The 22,863-nt window shown below is 38.3% G+C and overlaps 1 protein-coding gene across 1 annotated transcript in view; it reads right to left on the bottom strand.

The window, feature by feature from the left end:
- rab3gap2 (RAB3 GTPase activating protein subunit 2 (non-catalytic)) overlaps positions 1-22,863 on the bottom strand; it is an 88,036-nt gene that overhangs the window by 22,115 nt on the left and 43,058 nt on the right. Inside the window, exons 13-25 of the mRNA XM_080200552.1 lie at positions 18,420-18,559; positions 16,748-16,964; positions 15,351-15,494; positions 14,174-14,256; positions 13,349-13,413; positions 13,172-13,262; positions 11,421-11,548; positions 10,939-11,152; positions 9,932-10,029; positions 8,475-8,580; positions 6,519-6,679; positions 5,708-5,921; positions 3,008-3,178 (exon numbers count right to left, since the gene is read on the bottom strand). Of these exons, the coding sequence (XP_080056678.1) occupies positions 3,008-3,178; positions 5,708-5,921; positions 6,519-6,679; positions 8,475-8,580; positions 9,932-10,029; positions 10,939-11,152; positions 11,421-11,548; positions 13,172-13,262; positions 13,349-13,413; positions 14,174-14,256; positions 15,351-15,494; positions 16,748-16,964; positions 18,420-18,559 (1,832 nt within the window). The remainder of the gene's footprint in view (positions 1-3,007; positions 3,179-5,707; positions 5,922-6,518; positions 6,680-8,474; positions 8,581-9,931; positions 10,030-10,938; positions 11,153-11,420; positions 11,549-13,171; positions 13,263-13,348; positions 13,414-14,173; positions 14,257-15,350; positions 15,495-16,747; positions 16,965-18,419; positions 18,560-22,863) is intronic.

Here is a 22,863-nt window from a genome sequence, read left to right on the forward strand (position 1 = left end):
AAAGTAGATCAATTCTTGCTGAGCAAGGGAGTGAAAAATTAACAGAGGTAGGCAGGAATGTGGAATTGAGGTTACAATCAGATCAGCCTCAAGGGGCTGAGGGGTCTATTCTTGCTCCTAATCCATATGTTTGCATGCATCTGCCATTTCCCTCACTCTATCATCACCATCAAGCCAGGGAGTCAACTTTGGTACAATATTAAGTGTAGAATATACCAGGAACAGCACCAGGTGTACCTAAAAATGAATTGCAAACAGGCACTATGTGCATGCTTAGCAGTGGATGCAACTGGCTATAGCCAGATCTAAGCAGTCCCACACAACCCACACGCAGAATTAAAAGCACTGCAATCTTGCCACATCCAGTTGCGAATAGTTGAAAACAATTAAACTAAGAGGACATGGCTTCAAAAACATTCCCATCCACAATGATAGTGATGCCCAGCATGTGAATGAAAAAGTCAAAGCTAAAGCATTTGCAATTGCCTCCAGCCAAAAGTGTCAAGTGAATGATCCTTCTTGGCCTCCTCCTGAGATCACCATCATCATAGAAGCTGGGCCTCAATCAATTAGATTCATCCAACATAGAGAAATGGCTAACAGTATTAGATACAGCAAAGGCTAAGGATTCTGACATCAACTTGGTTTTACTGCCTGTGCTCCAGAACTATCACATTTCTAATTAAGCTGTTCAGTGCAGCTGCAACACTGGCATCGACCCAGCCAAGTTGAAAATTGCCCAGGTATGTACTTTACAAAAAAGCAAGAAAAGCCAATCTGGTCAATTACCATTCCATTAATCCTCTCAATCATCAGCAAAGTGATAGAAGATGTTATCAACAGTGCTATCAAGGGACACTTACTCACCAATAACTTGAGTAAATGCTTGTCAGTGCTCAGTTTAAGTTCCAAGTGGCTCCAAACCAAAACATGGACTAAAAGAACTGAATTCAAGAAGTCAGGCTAAAATGACAGGGTCAAATGCTGCCTTGATGTCAAGAGGTCTTAATTAAATTTAAGAATATAAGAATCAGAGGAAAGTTCCATTTGCTGGAATCATGCCTAGCACAAAGGAAAATGCTTGTGATTGTTGGAGGCCAATCATCTCAGCACTAGCAGGGGTTCTTCAGAGCAGTGTTCTAACAGGTCCTCACCTGTTAGAGATTGGGTATCATGCGACAAAAATTTCACTTCCTGACTCCCTAAAAGCCTTTACACCAGCTACAAGACACGAGTCAGGAGTTTGATGAAACACTCCCCACTGTTCTGGATATGTGCAGCTCCAATAACACTCAAGAAATTTGAAACTATCTGGGGTGAAGCAACTCCATCCACCACAGATGGACATGTCTGCAGTGTTACACAATGCAATGCAGCAACTCACCAAAGCTGCTTCAACAACACCTTTCAAATCAGTTACCTTGACCACCTACGAGGGCAAGTAATACATGTAAGCACCATGTAAGTGAGTGTTTTTCCAAGTCACACACCATCCTGACTTGGAAATATAGTTGTTTGTTCATCACCACTGGATCAAATCCTAGAATTCCTTCCCTAACAGCAATGCGAGTCTGCCAACACCACATGACTTCACGGGGTCAAGGTAATGGCTCCAACACCTTCTCAACGATAATTAAGGATGGGCAAAATGCTAGACTAACCAACAATGGCCACATACCATGTATTTTTTAAATCAAAAATGGTACTAAGCTCCTCAAAAAGCATTAAACTTTTACAAATATAGCAAATTAATAACAGTTTCACAAGCTTTCTGGGTATACCAGGAGGTTGACTTGCTTCAGTGGCTTCCCATGTGCCTAAATCCAATTTTATCAATACCATCAGTAGCAACTTTCAACTGGACATAAGAACATAAGAAATAGGAGCAGGAGTAGGCCATCCAGCCCTTCGAGCCTGCCCCGCCATTCAATAAGATCATGGCTGATCTGTCGCTGCTCAGTTCCACTTTCCCGCCCTCTCCCCATAACCCTTAATCCCCTCTCTTATCAAAAACCCATCAACCCGCATCTTAAAAATATTTAGCGAGGCAGCCTCCACCACTTCAACGGGCAGAGAATTCCAGAGATTCACCACCCTTTGAGTGAAGAAGTTCCTCCTCAACTCCGTTCTAAACCGCCCCCCTTTTATCTTGAGGCTGTGCCCCCTAGTCCTATTGTCTTTTTTGAGCGGGAAGAGTCTTTCCACCTCTATCCTATCCATCCCATTCATCATCTTATACGTCTCACTGAGATCTCCCCTCATTCTTCTAAACTCTAACGAGTACAAGCCTAGTTTATTCAGCCTCTCCTCATAGCTCAACCCCCTCAACTCTGGTATCAGCCTAGTAAACCTCCTCTGCACTCCCTCCAAGGCCAAAATATCTTTGCGCAGGTGCGGCGCCCAAAACTGCACACAGTACTCTAGCTGCGGCCTCACCAATGCCCTATACAGCTGCAGCAAGACCTCCCTACTTTTATATTCAATCCCCCTCGCTATGAAGACCAACATCCCATTCGCCTTCCTGACCACCTGCTGCACCTGCAAGCTGGGTGACGTTAGACACACCTTTAATTCAACAAGCACAATAGAGATCCTCAATAAGAGGGAAGTCACTCAAGGTCCCATATACCTTACCATTTATTTGCAGTGCATTCATTATGCAGAGCTGGTAGGTGACTGCTCACATATTCACTTAGCTGGAGAATAACACAAAGAAAGCCAAGCCAACAAATAAATATACTGAAGATGAGTGCTTGTCACTAATACTGGCTGATTATTAATTGTCTCACGACAGTAGTGAAATAACCACAAGTTCTGGTCTGCCACACAACCTGATTAAAAACAAATTTCAAGGTCCTTCATTATCTATATGATTTAGAACACTTGAATAGTCTTCTAATGTATTAAACATTATATTTTTAGTAACCTTGTAGTTCATAATCAAGCAATCTAATCATTAATGTTCCATAGGAACTAACTGAACACAATTTATTTAGGTGCTTCTTACCAAGTATCCTTTCCAGACCAAGTTCTTTGAAATTCTCACTTATAGGAATGTTTTCCCCTTCCGCCTGTCCTTCTGTATTTTCTAATCTCTTGGATTGATGAACCTGTTTCAGAACGCTTGGAACAAGATCGAGTTTGAAAATCCATTTTGCCACACCATCAGCAACGACTCCTGAGAAAGATAAACAGATACAGATTGTTAATGACAATATCCCACAGAACAATACATGCAAGTTAATGAAATGTAAAATCTTTGGAAAATACTGGCTCAAGATATTATTGCGGCTTTTTGTCTCTAAGCACTAGATTACTGATATTGAGGAGTTCACAAATAACGATCAAGTCATAGGCTGGAATTCTGCCATTCCACCCACCACAGAAATCATAGCAGGTGGGACAAGGACCATGAAAAGGTCCGTTTGACCTCGGGCAGACTTTTGGGATTTGGGATGAGCATGGCTGGAAAATCCTATCCATAACCTTCATTAAATCTGAACTAATTATGAATACTGCAAATGGATGGAACATAAAATAAGGAGTCAAATTTATCATTAGAAATTCACTGCATTTCAGAAAATTATATAGAAGAGCTGAATGAGGTTTCACAATATACCTTAAATGTCACCAATAACCAAGTCTAACCAAATTCTATTGTAAGAAACAAATAGAATGTAACACAACATCCACGCATCTAGTGATGTAATACAGCAACTTGGCCAGTATTAACTTTTCTTTTCTGTGTTCGTGGGACATCGATGGCTGACCAGCATTTATTGCCCATCCCTAATTATCCAAGCACAGTTCAGAGTCAGCCCCATTTCAGTGGCTCTGACATCACATGTAGGTCAGATTGGGCAAGGATTTCCTTCCCTAAAGGACATTAGTGAACCAGATGAGTTTTTCTGACAATCAGCAATGGTTTCATAGTCATCAGAAGATTCTTAATTCCAGACTTTTTTCTTATTGAAATCAAATTCCACCATCTGCCATGGTGGGATTCAAACCTGGGTTCCAGAACATTAATAATCCAGAAACTCAACTAATCTAGCAATAATACCACTAGGCCATCATCTCCCACATGATTTTGCTAAGATGGGGATGAGTGGTATGGCGAGTGGTAATTTTTCAATCTAAATTTTGTTAGCTTTTACGTAATGCGTGGGATTCTCTGGTCCTGCCGCTGTCAATGGGATTTCTCATTGAAACCACCCTATGCTGCCAGGTAACCTGCGAGTCAGAATGCGCTACTGGCAAGGCCACAGAATTCTGCTCGCGTGAATGGCCGAAAGATCCATCCCCCTATCTAGTACTTCAAACTGTTAGTTTTCAGATATAATAGGAAACAGGAAAAATATATTTGCATACACTTGCCTGTAATTCATCACCTTCATAATTAGAGCTCAGGAATTTTTCCATTGCCAGACTCTAAAATGGTGATTAAGACTAACGGCAATATTGCCAAGTTTTCAATAAAGCTCCTGGAATTTTAGTTGAGTATGCAATTTTTATTTTTGCATAACCAACAAACAGGTTACAAGAAAATTTGCATCCGCTGGTGATGAGTATTTAATTAAAGCTTTCTCTCCACAACATGTTCTGATGAACAATTTCTCGATTTATAGCATTAGTCATTAACTACATCTTTATAATTGAATGGAATGTTGAGGAAAAAAGAAAGGCTTGACTTTTCCTCCATTCTCAGCATTTGAACCCTTCAACACAGTGTCAAGTTTTAAGCCCCTGATTTTCACAATTAGACAGACATACGTCAGCACCTCACTGAAATTTTTTCAACCTGGAAATTGAGGAGTGACATGAGTGAACCTTCAGTTCAGGACCAGTATTTCAATTATAGCAGGTAAAAAGGATCACTTGTCAGTGGCACAGATGTCTCTAAAGGCAAAGCAATTATCTTTTACAGGGTTGAAACAAAAATTACTGACCTGGAGAAAACAAAAACAGAGAAGTCAAAGGAGAAAATTAGTTAACAAGAATCACAAAGACAAAATCCAGAAACCAAAGTCAAAGATTAGAAATGATAGAAGAAAGTTAAAATGAAAGCAAAATGCTGCAAATGCTGTAAGTCTGAAATAAAAACAGAAAACGCTAGATAAACACAGCAGGTCTAGCAGCATCGGTGGAAAGAAACAGTTAATGTTTCAGGTCTAAAGGACCCTTCTCCAGAAGAAAATTAAAATACTGACAAATAGGAGAAAAAGCAGTGAGAATGTGGTACTGAAAAAACAAAATGAAAACAGCATGGTCAGAACTAAAAGCCAAACACTGGCATCAATATAAACAGCATGAGTAATAGGCCATATACCAGGAATATTAATATACAGCTGCGTGGCTGTAAAGTCATTTCTGAGTGAATCAGCACAAAGGTCAATCTGACTCAAACACAGTAAAGCCAAGAAATGAGAGACCTTTCAATATTTCATTTCTTGGCAAGAATCTTACGCTGCTCACCTTCAATGAGTTTCAGCTTGACATTTAACAACATAACTATAGCCCGTGACCGTACCATCAGTTTTATTCTTCCATTTTGCTTAATGACTGCAGGAACCACTCGAAGCATTGCTGGTGTCCACGTCAGGTGCTGTCTTTAGGGTTGGGTGGGGGACATCAGAAACTATTTCCTTAGCCTTAGAATACCCATGAACAAAGATTTATGAGCACACACAATGAATAGAGCTCCTACCTCGGCCACCTTCCAAAAGTTTTTTTACGGAAATGCTAGCAAGTGCCTCAGAATGATGGCAGGTTGAGCTGGGTGGTTTGCTCCCTTTGCTGTGCAGCAGTGTTTGCAGAATAAGGCAATCCTCAAGCTGTCTCAGCAACAGATTCCAGTGTTCCATATCGAGAGACAGTGCTTCCCAAGAATCAGTCATTCCATCTGAAGCCATAACTTCCAGCTGTAGGAAAAACAAAAGAGGAAACAAAGTTAGATATAATGCAGCGAAGGAATAGAAAACCTGGATGAAAGTCCAACTTATCTTTAAGAAAGTTAACAAAAAAAAATCTCAGCAGTAGAAATTAGTTCGGGTTGCCCAATTTTTCAAATCCAGCATCAGACACTGGAGGTCATTATTTCAACTGCCTGATTCCTGCCAAGTTTCCTTCAGTCTCAGCAGTCCTTTTATTTATGCAGATTTTTATATTGTTCAATTCTCTCCACAAAGCACTGCCAATTTAGATTCTAGACTGAAACTGAACTCTTGCAGCTCCCTCAAGGATCAAGGATCAGAAAAAGTAATTTCTTCCGTTTTATTTCCAAAGAACAGCCAGCCAATTTTCAAACAGGAGTGAATAATAATCCTCAGGCATGGCACGGGATTTAAAAGATATCCATCGGAACGAACAAAAACATTGGAGGTGACACACACCAGTTCTGCAAAATAACCATCTTCCACCAGCAGATCACATGATGATAGTGCCAGTTACAGCAATTACCAAATGAATGAGTTACTGCTTTGTTTACACGTGTAACAACAGATAACAATTCTACTTACCTCTTTTTCAGCCAGGCTATTTGTTGCACTGATAGCTACACTCCTTCCCACAAGTGCAGCTAACAGTGCAGCTCCAATATTCTCTGCCTGTGCACAAGCAGTGCGCATTTGTTGCCACCATGGAGACACTGACTGAAGGTCCCAAGAAGTATCTATGGCACCTGCAAGGAAACATGAATTTCAAATTAGAAATAGATCAAAATTCCAGATTTTGTGGTTTTTTAATGCAACCACCTATGGACAAGTCAGTATTACCAAGCAAATACACACAAGTGCTAGCTACATTTACAGTTTTGCATGCATACCACTGGTACTTAGCACTCAAAAAGTGAAATCCATTGGTCACACAGCTACATATGTTTAACTTTACACTGCTAATTTTGAAGCAAAATAAATGCTGAAAACTTAAATATATGTGGGGGAAGGGTTGAGGGTTGGTTGAGGGAGATGGGGGAAAGGGGTTCTACAAATTGGAGGAATAGGAAGGACATTGAAGCCATAGATGAGGCCACTTGGTTCTATGTTCCAACCATTCTATGGTTCTACTATTACAAATCACTGATCAAGCCTTCTCTGGAATATTATGGTCAACTCTTGACACCACACTTTAGGAAGGACCTCAAAGCCTTGGATGGGGTATAGAGGACATTTACCAGGATGATTCCAGGGAATTGGAACTTCAGTCATATGGGAAGACTGAAGAAGTTGAAATTGTTCTCCTTACAGCAGAGAAGGTTAAGGGCAATAGAGGTATCCAAAATTATCAGGGCTCATTACAGATAGGGAGAAATAGTTTCCTCTTGCAAGTAGGCCAGTAACCACAAACCACAGATTAAAAATAATTGATTTTAAAAAAAGAGAAATAAGGGTTCCACCATAATCTCATGTATGATGACGTACAGCTTCTATGGTTCTGTGAGATACAACATTAAAAAGGGCTAAAAACATTGTCTCATTTTTCTTGACTGCAAGATAAATAGTGTGTAAATAGTCCTGGGTGGTGATGCCGCATCAGAATCACAACTCACTTTATGGAAGTATTTCAATGAGAACACCTAGGATCTTTCAGTTAGTATTCATAGGAAAGAAAAGTGATGGATGAGTTTGATTAATCCAAAAATAGATCAACTTACAATAAACTATTTATCTCTATACCCAAAATAAATTTCCAAAGTAGTTTCTGTACAAAACTTTGACAGGAACATACATGACTGATATAAAAAGATATATTGGGTCATTATTAATTTTTAACCTACAACAATGATGAAGAAGATAATGAAAGCTGCAATCATTGTAAATTTCTAGGTAAACTAAAGTGGGGGTAGGTGGTCTTCTTGAACCACTGCAGTCTTTGTGGTGATAGTGCTGATAAGGAATTCAGGATACTGATCCAGCAACAATGAACGAAAAGTAGCGTACATTCAAATCAGGATGGTGTGTGATTTGAAGGAAACATGAAAGCACTCTCAAAACATTGCTGCTTTTATCCTCTTCTTTGACAGAGATTGCAAGGGGAGCTAAGTGCTTTTGAATTAAGCTTGGTGAGTTGCTGCAGTGTATTCTATAGCGTGTACACACTGCAGTCATAGCGTGACAATAATGGAGAAGTGTCCAAAGGAGAAAAATGGAAATGAGTCCAGTAACAGGAGTGCTGATCAAGGACTCTGCCCTTGAGAATGGGAGCTGAGTGTTGTTGTAATTGCATTCTGCCAGAAAAGTGGTGAGTGTTCCATAACACTCATCAAGTGAACTCTGATGATTCAAAGGCTTTGGGAGGCCAGATGAACCAATCCAAGTGCCCACACTCTGTCCTCTTGCAGCCAAGATATTGAAATGACTGGCTCAGTTAGGAATCAGCAAATAGTGAATGCCAAAATCTTTCAAACAAATAATTCCAATAACTTTGACAAAATAAACCACAAAAGACTTATTGATAACCAATATCCGGGACTTCACCTTTCATCTTGTTTAAGAGAGATAACGTAATGTGGAGATAGCTAATTGATTCCTGATTCTTGAGAATTTCTTTCTCCCGGAAGAGCCACATACTGAGCAGCAAAGACTGGAGAGAGACAGAGCAATAGAGGAAAAAAACATGATTAAAAACTGCTCTGCAGCTTGCCATTGCGTAATCTCCAATATATATCAAAAATAAGTCAAGTGCTATCATGTTCCAATTTTGACACAAAAGAATAACACCAAAACATAGTTAAATTGTTAACGAGGGAAATACTCATGAATTAATTTCATTATGATTAAATCCACAATTTGTAGGTGAAAAAAAAATTATAATAGGCTGCTAAAATGCAGTCAATTAATGCACATCCTAGTTCAATCAAAATGGCCAAGAGTTGCCATTTTCATTAAAACTAACTACTTTGACAAATACTTTGCTAAGAGGCTTCCCATCAGAAAAGTCATGGGAAATTAACAGCAATCAGTACTAATGTTCAATACTGCTTCCGATTCATTGGTAAATCATCAACTAAAAAAAAGTTTAATAATCTTAATTTACAGAATTCAACAAATAATTGTTCATTTCTAACAACAGTGGAGTTGACAGGCTTGAGCAATATTGATAGGCCAGGATTTTTAGGATGGTGGGTGCCCCTTGCCATTTTACACTCTAACATTCATTGATTGAAATGGGTCCTCCTCCTGGGTGAGGGACCAGCATCCTGCCTAATGCCAAAGAACTGCCAGCCAATTAGATTTGCCAACAGCTCTCCAACCCTTGCAGCGCTGCTGTGACCAGGCAAAGAACTTCCACCAGGAGGCCTGAGATCAGGTCCGGCAACCCAAGGAAAATGCAAGTGTCAGGGGTTCCAGGGCAGGATGGGTAAGGAAGGCATGGGAGTTGAGTGGGGAAATTGAGATTCCAGGGTGGAGGGAGGTCCAGCGGTCACTGGAAGGCTGGGTGGGAAACAACCTTCAAGTGGCCATTAATTGGCCACTTATGGGCCTCAATTGGGCAAAGACAGGCTTCTAGTCCAATGCCTTGCTGCCCCAGTGTAAAGTCATTGCGAGGTGGGGATGGACGGAAACCTAAATGGAATCCTGTCCTGCAATTTCACGTTCTCACCTCTGCCTAAAACCCACGGTAAAATTCAGGCCATAGAAATGGGTGCTCAGTACGGTTTCAGACCTTTAAAGCAGAATGTTTCATAACCTTTTAATATTTATAAATTGAGCAAAGAGAATTATATTTAGGGCACAACAGCTGGCAATTTTGCTATGGGCTAGGTTTCCTTATACACAGTTCATCAAGTTTCACATATGAGTAATACCATATTATAAACTGAAAACAAATTCAGACAAGCGGATTAAACTTAAATATGTAAGTTTACTGAAGATCACATTTCTTTTTCAATTTTCTTGTCATCTATATGCAGTCAGATCAGTTAGAAACTTACTAAAAACTGCTGAGGCTTGGCTCCCACAGACTCCAGCAAACGGCACATTTCCTCTGCAGAACTTTCCCCACACAGACATTTCCAGAAAAAGAAATTGCCTGCAACAGAAGGGAAAAATGTGAAAGAACATTTCAACCTCATTTCACTTGGACTGTTAAACTTGATATTACCGTTATTCAATCAAATGCCAAGCAGCATATATTAACCATAATGAAGAAATGCCATCAAGTGTACCAAATGAAAGTCAAGAAAGAACCAATTTATAGATATAGCTTAGAGACTGGAGGAAAAAGTGCGTGCACATAAATCTCATATAATATTTGTGTTTCCAAGTAATTGAATGTTATAGATTGCTGCATCACCTACTGTTAGAGGTAACTTCAGAGATCATTAGTAAGTAACGCATAGTCAAACCTAGTTTCCAATTTAATTCTGCAAATGTGTTAAATATTACATTAATCTTTCTATTTGGCAATGCCATAGAACGTTCCATTAAGTAAATTTATCAAGTTTCACTTTTTTGTTTAAATATCATAATTTCTCTGCACTTTGTACTGTGACATTATGGTCATTTTTTCCTTCATAAATGCCAAGCTTTTTCTCAAATTGAGATTTGCTTCTATTTCATACTATTTTTTAATTTTTTCACCATACTTGGCTCTCCCATTATTGTCTGCCATTTAATAGAAAATGCAAATGGGAAATAAAAAAAGTTTGTGGCAATGTATCATAGATGTTGCTGATGGATACAGATCTACTATTCAGTTTCACATAACCATTTTCCTGTATCTAACATGTTTATATAAATATTGCAATCTGGCAAATGCACTTAAATGCTGTAGGAAATATTCATAATGATTAATAAAGCTCTGAGGTAAATGGTTTATCACTTTGGTTAAATGATAATTACCAAGTGGTTGTATTTTTATGCAATAAATTTGTATGTATCTGGCATACTACAAAAGACATCTAATATACACGACTCACAAGAGCGTATGCAGACTCACCCAAAGCCACACATTCAACTTCATTCATTTTCTTCACATTGACAACTTCTTTTTCATATTCGAGATATTCAAGGAATGTTTGGATTGGAAGTTTGCAGTTTTGATCCTCCTCAAAATGAACTGTACTTCTGGTGTTTCCTTGTCTATAATTATCAAGTAGTGTTTGAATTTTCACAACTTCTTTCTCTTCCAGTCTTAGCAATGTAGCCAAGTCCTGCACGATAAACAACACAAAAAAAAGACAGAAGCAGCAAACGGGATATAAATTTTAACTGTAGTCTATAAATGCTTGATTTCCACAAGACTATTCTGAGACCCAAATTCCTCATTCTTTGCAAAATATTCCTATAAGAAAACCCTCATTGGTAAGACATGTAAGAATAGAATTTAAAACAAATTCTAGCTCAGTGATTTTTAAAAAAATACCTAACAAGACTATTCCCATTCAATTGCACTGAACGCACCATCATTCAACTACTTACGTTGCTGGTTTTGGCTTCACCCTGCTCAAGGTCCTCAGAGTTGAGCTTGCTTACACACGAATAAAGGTGAAGTAATTTCAACTGGCTGAGACAAAATTGCAACAATCCTTCATCCACACTTTCAGGATCTAATAAAGATACAAGTGAGGGAGAGATATTACAGTCAACGTACAAATCAGTAATAACTCATGATAAATGCTTTGCTGGTCATTTTTGCTTCAATAAATAAGTGCTCATAATATAACACCCCAAAAAAATGTACAGCCGAGCCCATGTTTAATCTATAACGTGTGCTGAATTAGCAGATCTCAAATGGATTGCAGTACAAGTACTAGAATGCCACTGTTCAGAATGGAATAATTGGCCAGGACTCTGGACCTTATTACTATCCGATTACTAATGTGTCACTATCGTGCTCTGCTGCAATGCCCTGCTTCCCTGCATCATCTGCTAATGTTCAGCATCCTTGACCAGGGCCTGAACACATCACCCAAAATCATGTTTCTATGTATTGTTGAGGGAAGACTTCACTGTCAAAAACTAGCATCCTTCAGCTGAAATTCAAATCAATATTCAACTGCCAGTGTGGCTCATTTTGCAGGACCCAATAGTGACAGCTTTCATTTACAGAATGAATTTAACTAATAAAACAATAAAGTGCTTTGCATGGGTAAACGAGGGTAGCAAGTGAAGTAGGAGAGTTTGCAGAGCTGACACAGATGAACAAAAATGTTGGGACTGCGAAGGCTTTCACAGCAGGGATCAGGTAGTTAAACAAATAACACTAAATCTCCAGAGATGGGGCTGAGTTGGTTAGACTCCATCGTCAAATGAGAAGTGATTGGACGGGAAAATGCACTGGAGGTTAAAATTGTACGCACAAGGCTAAAACAAAGTAAAACTAATTTGTGTTTTCAAATTGGTAACAAGACATGAAAGCATGTGTAAACAAAGGATTTCAATTAGTAAAATAAAGGATTAAGAAGCCAGCGGAAAGCAATGAATTTAATGTGGTGAGAAAATGGAACCTAGTAACGTACAAGATGCAAACAGTGGTGCGTTAGTCAGGTTGAAGTTTTGCAAGGTATACTCAAGGTAATTAGGAGAACTTTGGAAAAGACAAAGGGAGGAAACAGAAGCAAAACTGAAGGTTTCAATGGAGACAAGGGTGAGAAAGTCAACTTGAAATGTAGTCATTTCATGATAAGCTTGAAGATCAAACCAAGGGTGTGTACTGTCTGATCCAGCCTGAGCAGGTGATCGTGGAATCAAGTATCATGGTATTGTTTCAAGATAATTCACTTGGAGAACAGTGTGAAGTAACTGTTCTACAATAGTGTTCTATTTGAAAGAACACTATCAAATTTCCTCTTAACTTTCTCCACTCGAAGTATAGCAGTCATTGCTAATTTATTCCCAACATGCAACTCAAGTCCCTCATCCCTGGTAACACTAATAAATTTGCTTCAGAACCTTTCCATCCACCCTGAAACGTGGTACCCAGAATTGGTCACAATATTTTAGCTGTGGTTTAAAGTAAATCAAAAATTTCAGTTTGAAATGTGACCAATGTTTACAAATGTCTTATTGCAAAACTTATTTAATAACCACTTAAGTCACAAAAAAAGTATAGAAATAGTGTAACACATTTCCTAACACTGCTAGAGCAAAGACAAAAACAATGAGAATGCAAAAAAAAGCTAAGCATATATTTAATCATTGTATATTTAGTTATTTCAGTTTACACCTACCTTGATTCATTAAGTTGTCCAACAATGCTTGAATTAAATTTGTTAAGCAAGGTAATGGGATATTTTTACTCGCCAACATTTTTTCTAAGGCCTGTATTTATAAGAAACAAAATGTTGAAATTACAAAAAGCTAGGATGAGAATTTAAGTAATTACTTTTATAAAATCATTTAATTACCTGCTTTTTCATGGCAGGATACTTAATATCAAGAAGGTGTGTCTTTATTTCAGTTTCTAAATTTTCTAGAAATATAGACACAGAATAACAGATTATAAAATCAGTGAAATGAAAGGTGCAAGCGTTCATAGCAATAAACACTGTTGCTGACTCGAACATTATGGGATAGGAATCTGTCTTGGGCAACAACATAAATCAGGCAGCATTGATTCACCACTGCGATACACAGTGCCTGATTTTTCAGTGACATTCAATGAAATTAGGTATCAGGTGCTGCTCATATCAGACAGCTGACTCAATGCTGCTTCCATCCCAGACACATTTCTGCTCCTGCATCACTTAACATTTATCAAAATTTCTAAAATTAATTAACATTAAAAATAAATAGGTTGTGAATATTAACACCAACATGGTTCGAATTCTGCACAGTCTAACTCCTCAATGCTGTGAGTCCTGCAGGTTTTTCTGCAAATGATTTGAAGCAATATTGCCTCAAACCTTGGTATCATGAACTTCATGTATACACCAAACTTAAATCTATTGCTATATCCTGTTAATTTACATTTATAAAGTTGTCAGTATGAAAGCATATTGACAATTATGTCCACGTTCTCAAAATCCAACTTGCACATTTAGTTGTATTCTGATTAAGCTCAATCACTTGCAAATTCTTGGAACAATGGTTCACAATTTTATAGAGCATCAAGCCAATATTATTTTCATTTTAAAAGGTACTAAAAGCTAACCCTCCTGCTAATACTAAAAAGTCTGATTAATGATATAAACTATGCATTACAACTGCAGGCAATTAAATATAATAGCTACCAGGATTAGTGACTTTGGCCTTCAACAAAGCAGTTAGCCGTTTCAGTAGATGCATATCCTTTGCTCTTTCACTCTTCTTATCACTGAAAAGCAATACAATGCATCAAAGTATTTTTTTAAAAATCTCAGTGCAAGGATTTCTCATCCACTAAAATCAAAACACCAAGAAAATTTATATTTTACAAATATTTACTTATTCAGAATCCATACTTTTAGCATGCATTGAGTAGAAATTTTGAAGTACTAAATAAAAAACTGCATTTCAATAATTCTAAACATACATACAAATATTCCTTCCACGTCAACAACTTGGGCTTCTAAATTCTTCAAGACTGTAGTGACATTTTAGCACAAAGTTGAACCTTTTGCATTATAAGACGCAACTCGTGATTCGAACACTAATGGCATAATTTTGCTCAGTATGCTGTAATGACCTGCCAATTATAACATTCTAAATATGAAAAAAATGGTCATAAGATGGTGAAACAAGTTTCCAACTGGCCTTGGCTTGACAAATATTAGCAATTACCTACTATGGAGAGGAAAAGCTTTTAAGAAAATTTAAACTGGTTGCCTAATGGTCTGTAATCAGCTCACTTACAATGAACAGCACATCTCACATCATTCCTTCTACAATGGTTAACCCTATTAATGGTCAAATGGCTGATTCACAGGGAACGGAAAAGAATCACTAGAGGTCGGGGCTCCTTGTTATAGGAAAAGGACAACTAAAAAGTGACTTGTTGGAGGACTTTAAAACTACGAAGCAATTTGATACAGTAGATATGGAGATGTTTTCAATTTTGAGAGTTCAGAACTACTGGCCATAAATAAGAGATGGTCACTAATAAAATCAATAAGGAATTCAGGTGTAGCTTCTTCACAGAATGTAAGAGTTGCTACCCGAAGTGAATTTGGTGAATAAAATTGGTGCATTTAAGTGGAAACTAGATAAGTACATGAGGAAGAAAGGAATAGAAGTATATGTGGATAGAATGAGATCAAGTAAGATGGGAGAAAAATCTTGTGGAACATCAGCATCGATCCACTGTACTGAAAGGTCTAGTCCTGTGTTGCAAGATTCTATGCAATTCTACGATGGCACTGGCCAGGTACCACATCCACAAGTGATGCTGTAACTATTACTTTTTTTTTGCAACAAAATTAAAATAGATACCTAAGAGCAAGATGGAAAGGAACATTGATGGTTTTCACGTTGCCATCTACTGGATCAATTAGACAAATTTGATACGTTTGTGGCTGCCAACCTTGGCTGGTTACATTGTTCAATCCCATTATCTTGTAGCCGGGATATAGTAACCTAAGAGAGGCACATATTAAGAGTTATAAAATATCCATAATATACAATGTCAAAATTAGTCAAAGCATTTAGATATAAATATATTTTCTTTTGTAAATTTGACAACAGGACATTTCGCTAGGTGAATGATTTATAATTTGAGGCAATATTAACAATCTCATCGCAACTCCATCTAACTCAAGCCAGAAATCAATTCTGGCTGAGAGGCCAACAGCCTAATTATGGACGTCTCTGAAACCATACAGAACACACCACCCACAAATACACAGCATCAGCCTGGTACATGTTGTTCTCCTATCTTATCCTCCATGTACAGAGGCGCCCAGCCCCTACCTGTTACCTCCCTTTATCAGCAATTCTGAGGTTAGGAATTCCCCCAGTCCACCAGCTGGAGATTTTTGCAAGCAGCCTAAAAAAAAATTAAAGAACAATTGATCTATCTAATCAGCCTACTGAAATCACCCATTTCATCCCTCATGAGGTGTAGGTATTTTTAAACCATTTATGAAATGTAATGACTACAAATTCCTTCAAATGTCAGGAACTTTATGTTCATTGCTCGTTCAAATCAGTAACACGGCACATTTGTTCCAAATTCTGATCTGTTCTTTGCTAAAGAAATGTGGGTTGTATCCTGGTCTGGAATACTACACACAGCAGAAAAACTTGCATTTTGGAACCCTCTTATCATTGAAAATTTTTTCAATATAATGATTCCTGTAATCTTAAAAGTTTGCATGTTGAGAAGAAACTCTTACAACAAAATATTTGTCCCTGCGTGTGCATTTTATTAAGTGTATATCTCCAAATATAATAAAAAATATCCATAAAAATGTGGTGTCATCCAAGAAAGCAAAAATGAGTTTAATTGAAAAAAATTCACAAATGAGATGAACAGCGCATTTTCTTTGAAAGGAAATACAAGAGTGCCGTTTAATTTGTGCCTATTTGGTTTGGTAATTTTATTGGATAACACAAGAGGCACAGTATGAAAGGGTACATAATTCTGTGGTGGAATATAAGCTGTTAAAATCTTGAGAATCTGCACATTACTCTCACAAAAAAAAATTAAGCCTCTTTCTCCTCCTTAAAAATGTACAATATTCTCTAAAACATGATAAATACCAAGTCGCAGAAGAAGTCCAAAATGACAATCCCTCTCCATTCCCCACCTATACATTTTGTACAATAAAGCATTTGGCAAACTCACACAATAAACATACTGATTTCAGATAATATTCCACAATACAGACCTGCAGTGCTTTCCTACATTAAATGCCCCAACCCTTGGACCTTGCTGGGTGCTCCACACTTCGAGGATTCCTCTCCTTGGGGCATAGATCACCAGGAATTGAGCCACTCGCCTGAGGCCCGTTGGACTGCTGAAAGGAGAGAAATTGCTCTTCTCTGCTTCTCTTTCGTGAAGGTCTTCTAACACTTGGATCCAGCCTACCTGTGCATCACGGTACCCTAGCAAACAAAACAAAAAACTTAAAATAGAGCAGCCAGGAGGATCATTCATGCCTACAGCCAACTAAAGCGGATTGTGTTTCAGGTGAAACATTTGTTCAATTCTTTGACACATTTTCATTTCTTGCCAAAGAGCAAGAGTGGCTTCCAACTAGATATTAGTGCCAAGGGTATAATTTGAAGTTGCTCAATGTGTCTCTCCCTCTCTCCTATTATAATGCCTTTCACTCAGCAGGGGGGTACTAGAGGACTGGAGAATTGCAAATGTTATACTCTTATTGGTTGTAAAGATAAGCCGAACAACTGTAGCCCAGTCAGTTTAACCTTGGCTCAAGAAGGCTTTCAGAAATGATAACTAGGAACAAAATTAATAGTCACTGCAGGTTCCTTTTAGCTAACTTTCCCAATTCACACTAGCAGTTGTAATTGTCTTACAATTGAAACTAGATTGACCCCCAGATCTTACAGGACATAAAGTACAAAAGCAAGGAAGTTATACAAAACCTGTATTAAACACTAGTTCAACTTCAACTGGAGTACTGCACCCTGTTCTGGGCATCGCAATTTAGGAAGGCTGTGAAAACATTAAAGAGGGTGCAGAAAAGATTCAGGGCAACATCTAATATGTATAAAGACTGGAGAAGTTGATTCTGTCCTTCCTGAAGAAAAGAGCGAAAGACGATTTGGTGGAGGAATTCAAAATCAAGAAGGGTCTGGACAGAGTCGATAGGGAGAAACCGTACCCAGTTGCAGAATAGACAACAAAAGGACACAGATTTAAGGTAATTGGCAAAATAAGCAATGGTGACATGAGGAAAAACTTAATCACGCAGCAAATGGTTAGGATCTGGAATACGCTGCCTGAGTGCGTAGTGAATTAAATAGAGACATTCAAAGGGGAATTGAACCATTGTCTGAAAAGAAAAAAGTTGCCAAACTACATAGAAAAAGGCAAGGGTGAATTGCTCCTTCGGAAAGTCAGCACACTTACAACAGACCAAATGGCCTCCTTCAATGCTGTAAACCACCTTATGATTCTAATAATCAAAAGTAACCATTAATTGGGGCACTATTGAGTTACCATGTGGGATCCAGTCCCCACATTCAGCTGCTTACTGTCTGTCCTATTTCTATCATATTTATAAAATCAATGTCATCAAATCTTTATATATTCAAAAGCAAAATTTACTATGTTGATGAAAATTCTGCAGTACATCTTCTGTAAAGGAATCCAAATTATCTAGTAGGATGATTGGTTCCCAGTTACATAATATTCATTCAACTCAACAGGAGGAAGTTAAAAACAAATTACTGTTTGCAGTGAAGAGAACAATTGTAAGCATACTGAATAGTAATAAATAAAAACGTCTGAAGTAGAAAATTGAAAATTACATCAGAATATCATGTTTCAAACAATTACTGTTAAATTAATTGTAGACAAAATATCATCCCCACCTTTCCACATCCGTATTGCTACACCTCTTGTGACATCTAATAAAGTGACACGGCCAAAATCATCTGTTACAGCTGCCAGGGTATTACAAGGTGACAGGCAAATACTTTCTCCACGCCGACGTGAATCTGGAATACCAAACCTGCAAAATAACAAGTAGAAAAATACATGAGCATAGCTTACAAATAGCTGCAATAATAATGTCGCAATCATTTCCATTACTGAAATGTGGTGACAAAATACTCAAATACAGATCTTTGGAAAAGCAGGCCAAACTCAATAGCATTCTGGAGTGCAGTTCAGGTTGGCAAAACACATTAAAAAGGCAGTGCAATAGAGCCACAAGGCCAATCTCTAGTGTCAATGGTCTGAGTTACTAGGGATGAGGAGAGAACCCAAATATTTTCAGCCTGGAAGGGAAGGTGCTGATGGATTTATAAAAAAGCAGTTGATGGAAAGGAAAAGATAAAATCCAGAATCCCAGGCTGAATGTCAATGTGAATTTTGGGTCTATGAATTGATATAAAACATTAGTTAACTTATGCTTGGAATACTTACTGCAATTCTGGTCATCACAATATAGTGATCAAGAGATCGTTACCTGATAAGAAATAGCAGGAACAGGCATTTGGCACATCAAACGCACTCTACCATTCAATAAGATCATGGCTGATCTAATTATGTTCTTAATTCCACTTTCCTGCCTGTCTCCCATTACCCTGGACTTCGTTGTCCAAGTTCTCAAAGTGGGATTGATCCACTTCAGATCAGCCATGATCTTATTGAATGGCAGGGCTGGCTTGAAGGGCTAGATGGCCTACTCCTGCTCCTATTTCTTATGTTCTTATGTTGTCGATCAAAAACCTGCCCAACTGTATGATCCAACCTCCACTGTTCTCTGTGGAAGTGAATTCCAAACACAAAAGGCTCCTGAGAGAAGAAATTCAGCCTTCAGCTATGCTTCAATCAGAGGTCCTTTTCTTCAAATGTGCCCCCCAGTTCTAGCTCCCCCATGAGGAGAACCTTCCTCTCAGCATCTATCCCGTTAAGCCCTTTCCAAATCTTACATATTTTAAATAAGATCATATTCTTCTAAACTCCAATGAGTATTGGTACAATGTGCCCAATCCTCCCTTAAGTGAGTATATCCCTCCTAAAGTACAGAGTATAACCTTTAGTGAGTATATCCCTCCTAAAGTATAGAGACCAAAACTATACACAGTAAAATCCAGTCTCACCAATATGCCCTGTACAGTTGCAGCAAGAGTTCCCTGTTTTGAGACTCTATCCACCTTGCAGTAAGACCATATCATTTGCCTTCCTAATTACTTTGTGATTCATATACAAGGACAGTCAGATCTCTTCATACAATAGTATTCTGCCTTTCTATTCTTCCTACCGAAGTGGGCAACATCAGCTTTTCACATATTATCTACCTGCCAATCTTTTGCCAACCCACTTAACCTATCTATATCCCATTTCAGATTATCTGCATCCTCCTCTCTGGTTATTTGGCTGATAGGGCAGTAATTGTCAGGATAGAATGATTGTCTTGATTGGATTTGCCCAGGAATGATGATAAACAAGTCTGGGACATTGGCTGATCGGTATAACCACGTCAGGCTACTGCTTGATAATCTGTAGGACAGCTCTCTCAATTTTGACAAAAGTCCCTGTAAGTTAAAGAGGAGTTTGCAAGGTCCACCACATTAGATGTCCCTTTGCCATATGCAAACCGATACCTAGATCAGAGCCAAGAGTTCCACCCAGTATTATAGTTATTGTTCACAGGTTGATACAACTGAGTGGCCTATTATCTCTGGTTGGCTAGAAGAGAAAACATCAATTAAATATAGAGAGAGAAAAGTGATTAGGAAAAATTTCTGGGCACAGATCTTTGTTGGTGCACCCAATTTTTTGTCATGCATATGGTTGAGGCAAACCATTTATTATTCAAACATAAAATGTTTGAGCTGAACAGTATAGGTGTATTTAAGGAGAAGTACATCAGAGGAAACAAGTAGACAGTTACAATGATATGGTAAAATGAAGTAAATACGAGTGGGAACAGGTTAATGTGGAGCATGAACACTGGCACAGCTTTTATTATATGTAATACATAACATCAGTGCCTTTTAGATCACAAAGCACTTCACAGCCAATTGAGTATTTTTGAAATGTAGTCACCAATAAGACGAAAAAACACAACCATGTCCTTAACCTCATCAATCTCTATGTTGCAGATGCATCTGTCTGTGACAGATAGGAGTGATCACTGCACAGTCCTTATGGAGACAAAGTCTGGTCTTCACACTAACGACATTCTCCGCTGTGTTGTGTGCCACATCCACCACATAAATGGGGTATAAACAGAAGTAGTGAGCTATTTTCAGAGATAAGCAATCCCACAAGAAAGGGATCAAATCAAATCTCTGCAGCCCTGTCACATTTAGTCATGAATAGTGATAGACAACTATTGGGAGGATGAAGTAGTATCACAAGTATTCCCAATTGTGTTCCTGCTTCCAGCAGCAGGATGGAATTTTACCATCTCAGAATTTCCTTATGGAATCTGGTTCTGTGAAGCTGTCCGTCAATTATATCAGTAAACGACTGTTAATGCTGTGATTGGCAATTGATTTACTATTGAAGCTCTGTAATACCATCAAGGTATAAACAATTGCATTCCCACACAAAACTTGCCACAATCCATAACAAGTCAGACAACGAAACAAAATAAATTAATTTATTTAAATATTATTCTCCCCCTATCCTTTTAAAAGCTGTGTGTAGGGCAGTGGTTCCCAAACAGTATGCTGTGAAGGCCACCCTCCCTCTCTCCACCGCTCAGGAAAAGATTCAAACTGGTTCAAAATTCAGGTAATTAAATTAAAACTAACTTTCTCCTTCAACTCTGTGATTGGCATCTCCAAGACCCAACAAATCATGGGCCTCGCTCACATGTGCCGGCTGGGAAAGAGCCACATATGTATTGTTCAGATCTGGTCAGGGCCATGTGCATGACCAACAAGCATGGTGGCACTGTGGTTAGCACTGATGCCTCACAGCGCCAGGGACCAGCGTTCAATTCCGGCCTTGGGTCACTGTCTGTGGAGTTTGCACATTCTTCCCGTGTCTGCGTGGGTTTCCTCTCATGTGTGCGGGTTAGGTTGTTTGGCCACGTTAAATTGATCCTAGTGTCGGAGCGATTAGCAAGGTAAATATGTGGGGTTATGGGAATAAGGCCTAGGTGAGACTGTGGTTGGTGCAGACTCTATGGACTGAATGGCCTCCTTCTGCTCTGTAGGGATTCTATGGTCTAAGACTTGGAGCTGAAGCCAAAGGCTCCACACTCTTGAACAAACTGCGAAAACTCAAAGATGCAAAAACGCAGGGAGAAGTGAGAGAGATAAGGAGGTAAAAAAAAAACAGGCAAGAGAACAGGGAGAAGTTTAAAATGAAGTTCCCTGTAAGGACGAAGATAGAAAACAAGAGGTTGCTTCAATTCTGTTTTTGCAGCATACATGTGCCATGACATATAAAAGGTTGAGAACCACTGGTGTAGGGAATTCCTTATGATCCTGGTAGCTCAGTTAGATGATAGTTGGATACTTAATTCTGGAAATATTGCTTCAAATTCTACAGCAGATAATACGTTCCTTCTTAAGTTTTTTTGATTTTTACCAAAAAATACTAGAATTAACTTTCCAGTTTCCAAATTCATTGAAGTTGAGTATATTTCTTCAGTATTCACTGAATTGTTAGAAGTGTATTTTGCAGATGGAATAATTGATAAATGATAAGTAAAGTGGATACAGGACCTTGCAATTGATTAAAGACAGCACAGTATTGTTAGTCTCTGTAAAGCCAACTTATTCATTTTGATGCAGCCAGCTGACACTACTTTTCATATCTTAACAAAAACAGAGCACATTTGAATTCCAAATCCTGACATGTATAGACATGAACTTTGAAGCAGTATTTTCTCTCCTTTATACCAAAAACAAATCATTTTGTCTTTTAGCTGCCAAATACTTTGACCCAAGTGGATTATCGTGCCCAATTCTGAGCACTACACTTAAGGAAGGATGTGAGGTTTTGGAATGAGTATAAAAGTGATTTACAAGAATGATTCCAGGGATGAGTGATTACTATTATGTGGGTAGAATGAAAAAATTGACATTTGTTTCCTTTACAGCAGAGACCAAAAAAAGGATTCCATCGGTGTCTAAAATCATGAAATGTTTATCTAAAGGGAAACTGTTCCCCATAATTGAAAAGTCGATAACTAGAGCGGACAGATTTAAGGTGATTGGGAATAGAACAAGAGGTAACATGAGGAGAAACTTTATGTAAAGAATTATTGTGATTTGGAATGCATGGCCTGATAGGATGATGGATACAGATTCAATATTCACCTTTAAAATTAATTTGCTAAATATGAAA

This window comes from Carcharhinus amblyrhynchos, chromosome 12, assembly GCF_965287045.1.
Source record: "Carcharhinus amblyrhynchos chromosome 12, sCarAmb.v2.hapA, whole genome shotgun sequence".
Taxonomy (NCBI): Eukaryota; Metazoa; Chordata; class Chondrichthyes; order Carcharhiniformes; family Carcharhinidae; genus Carcharhinus; species Carcharhinus amblyrhynchos.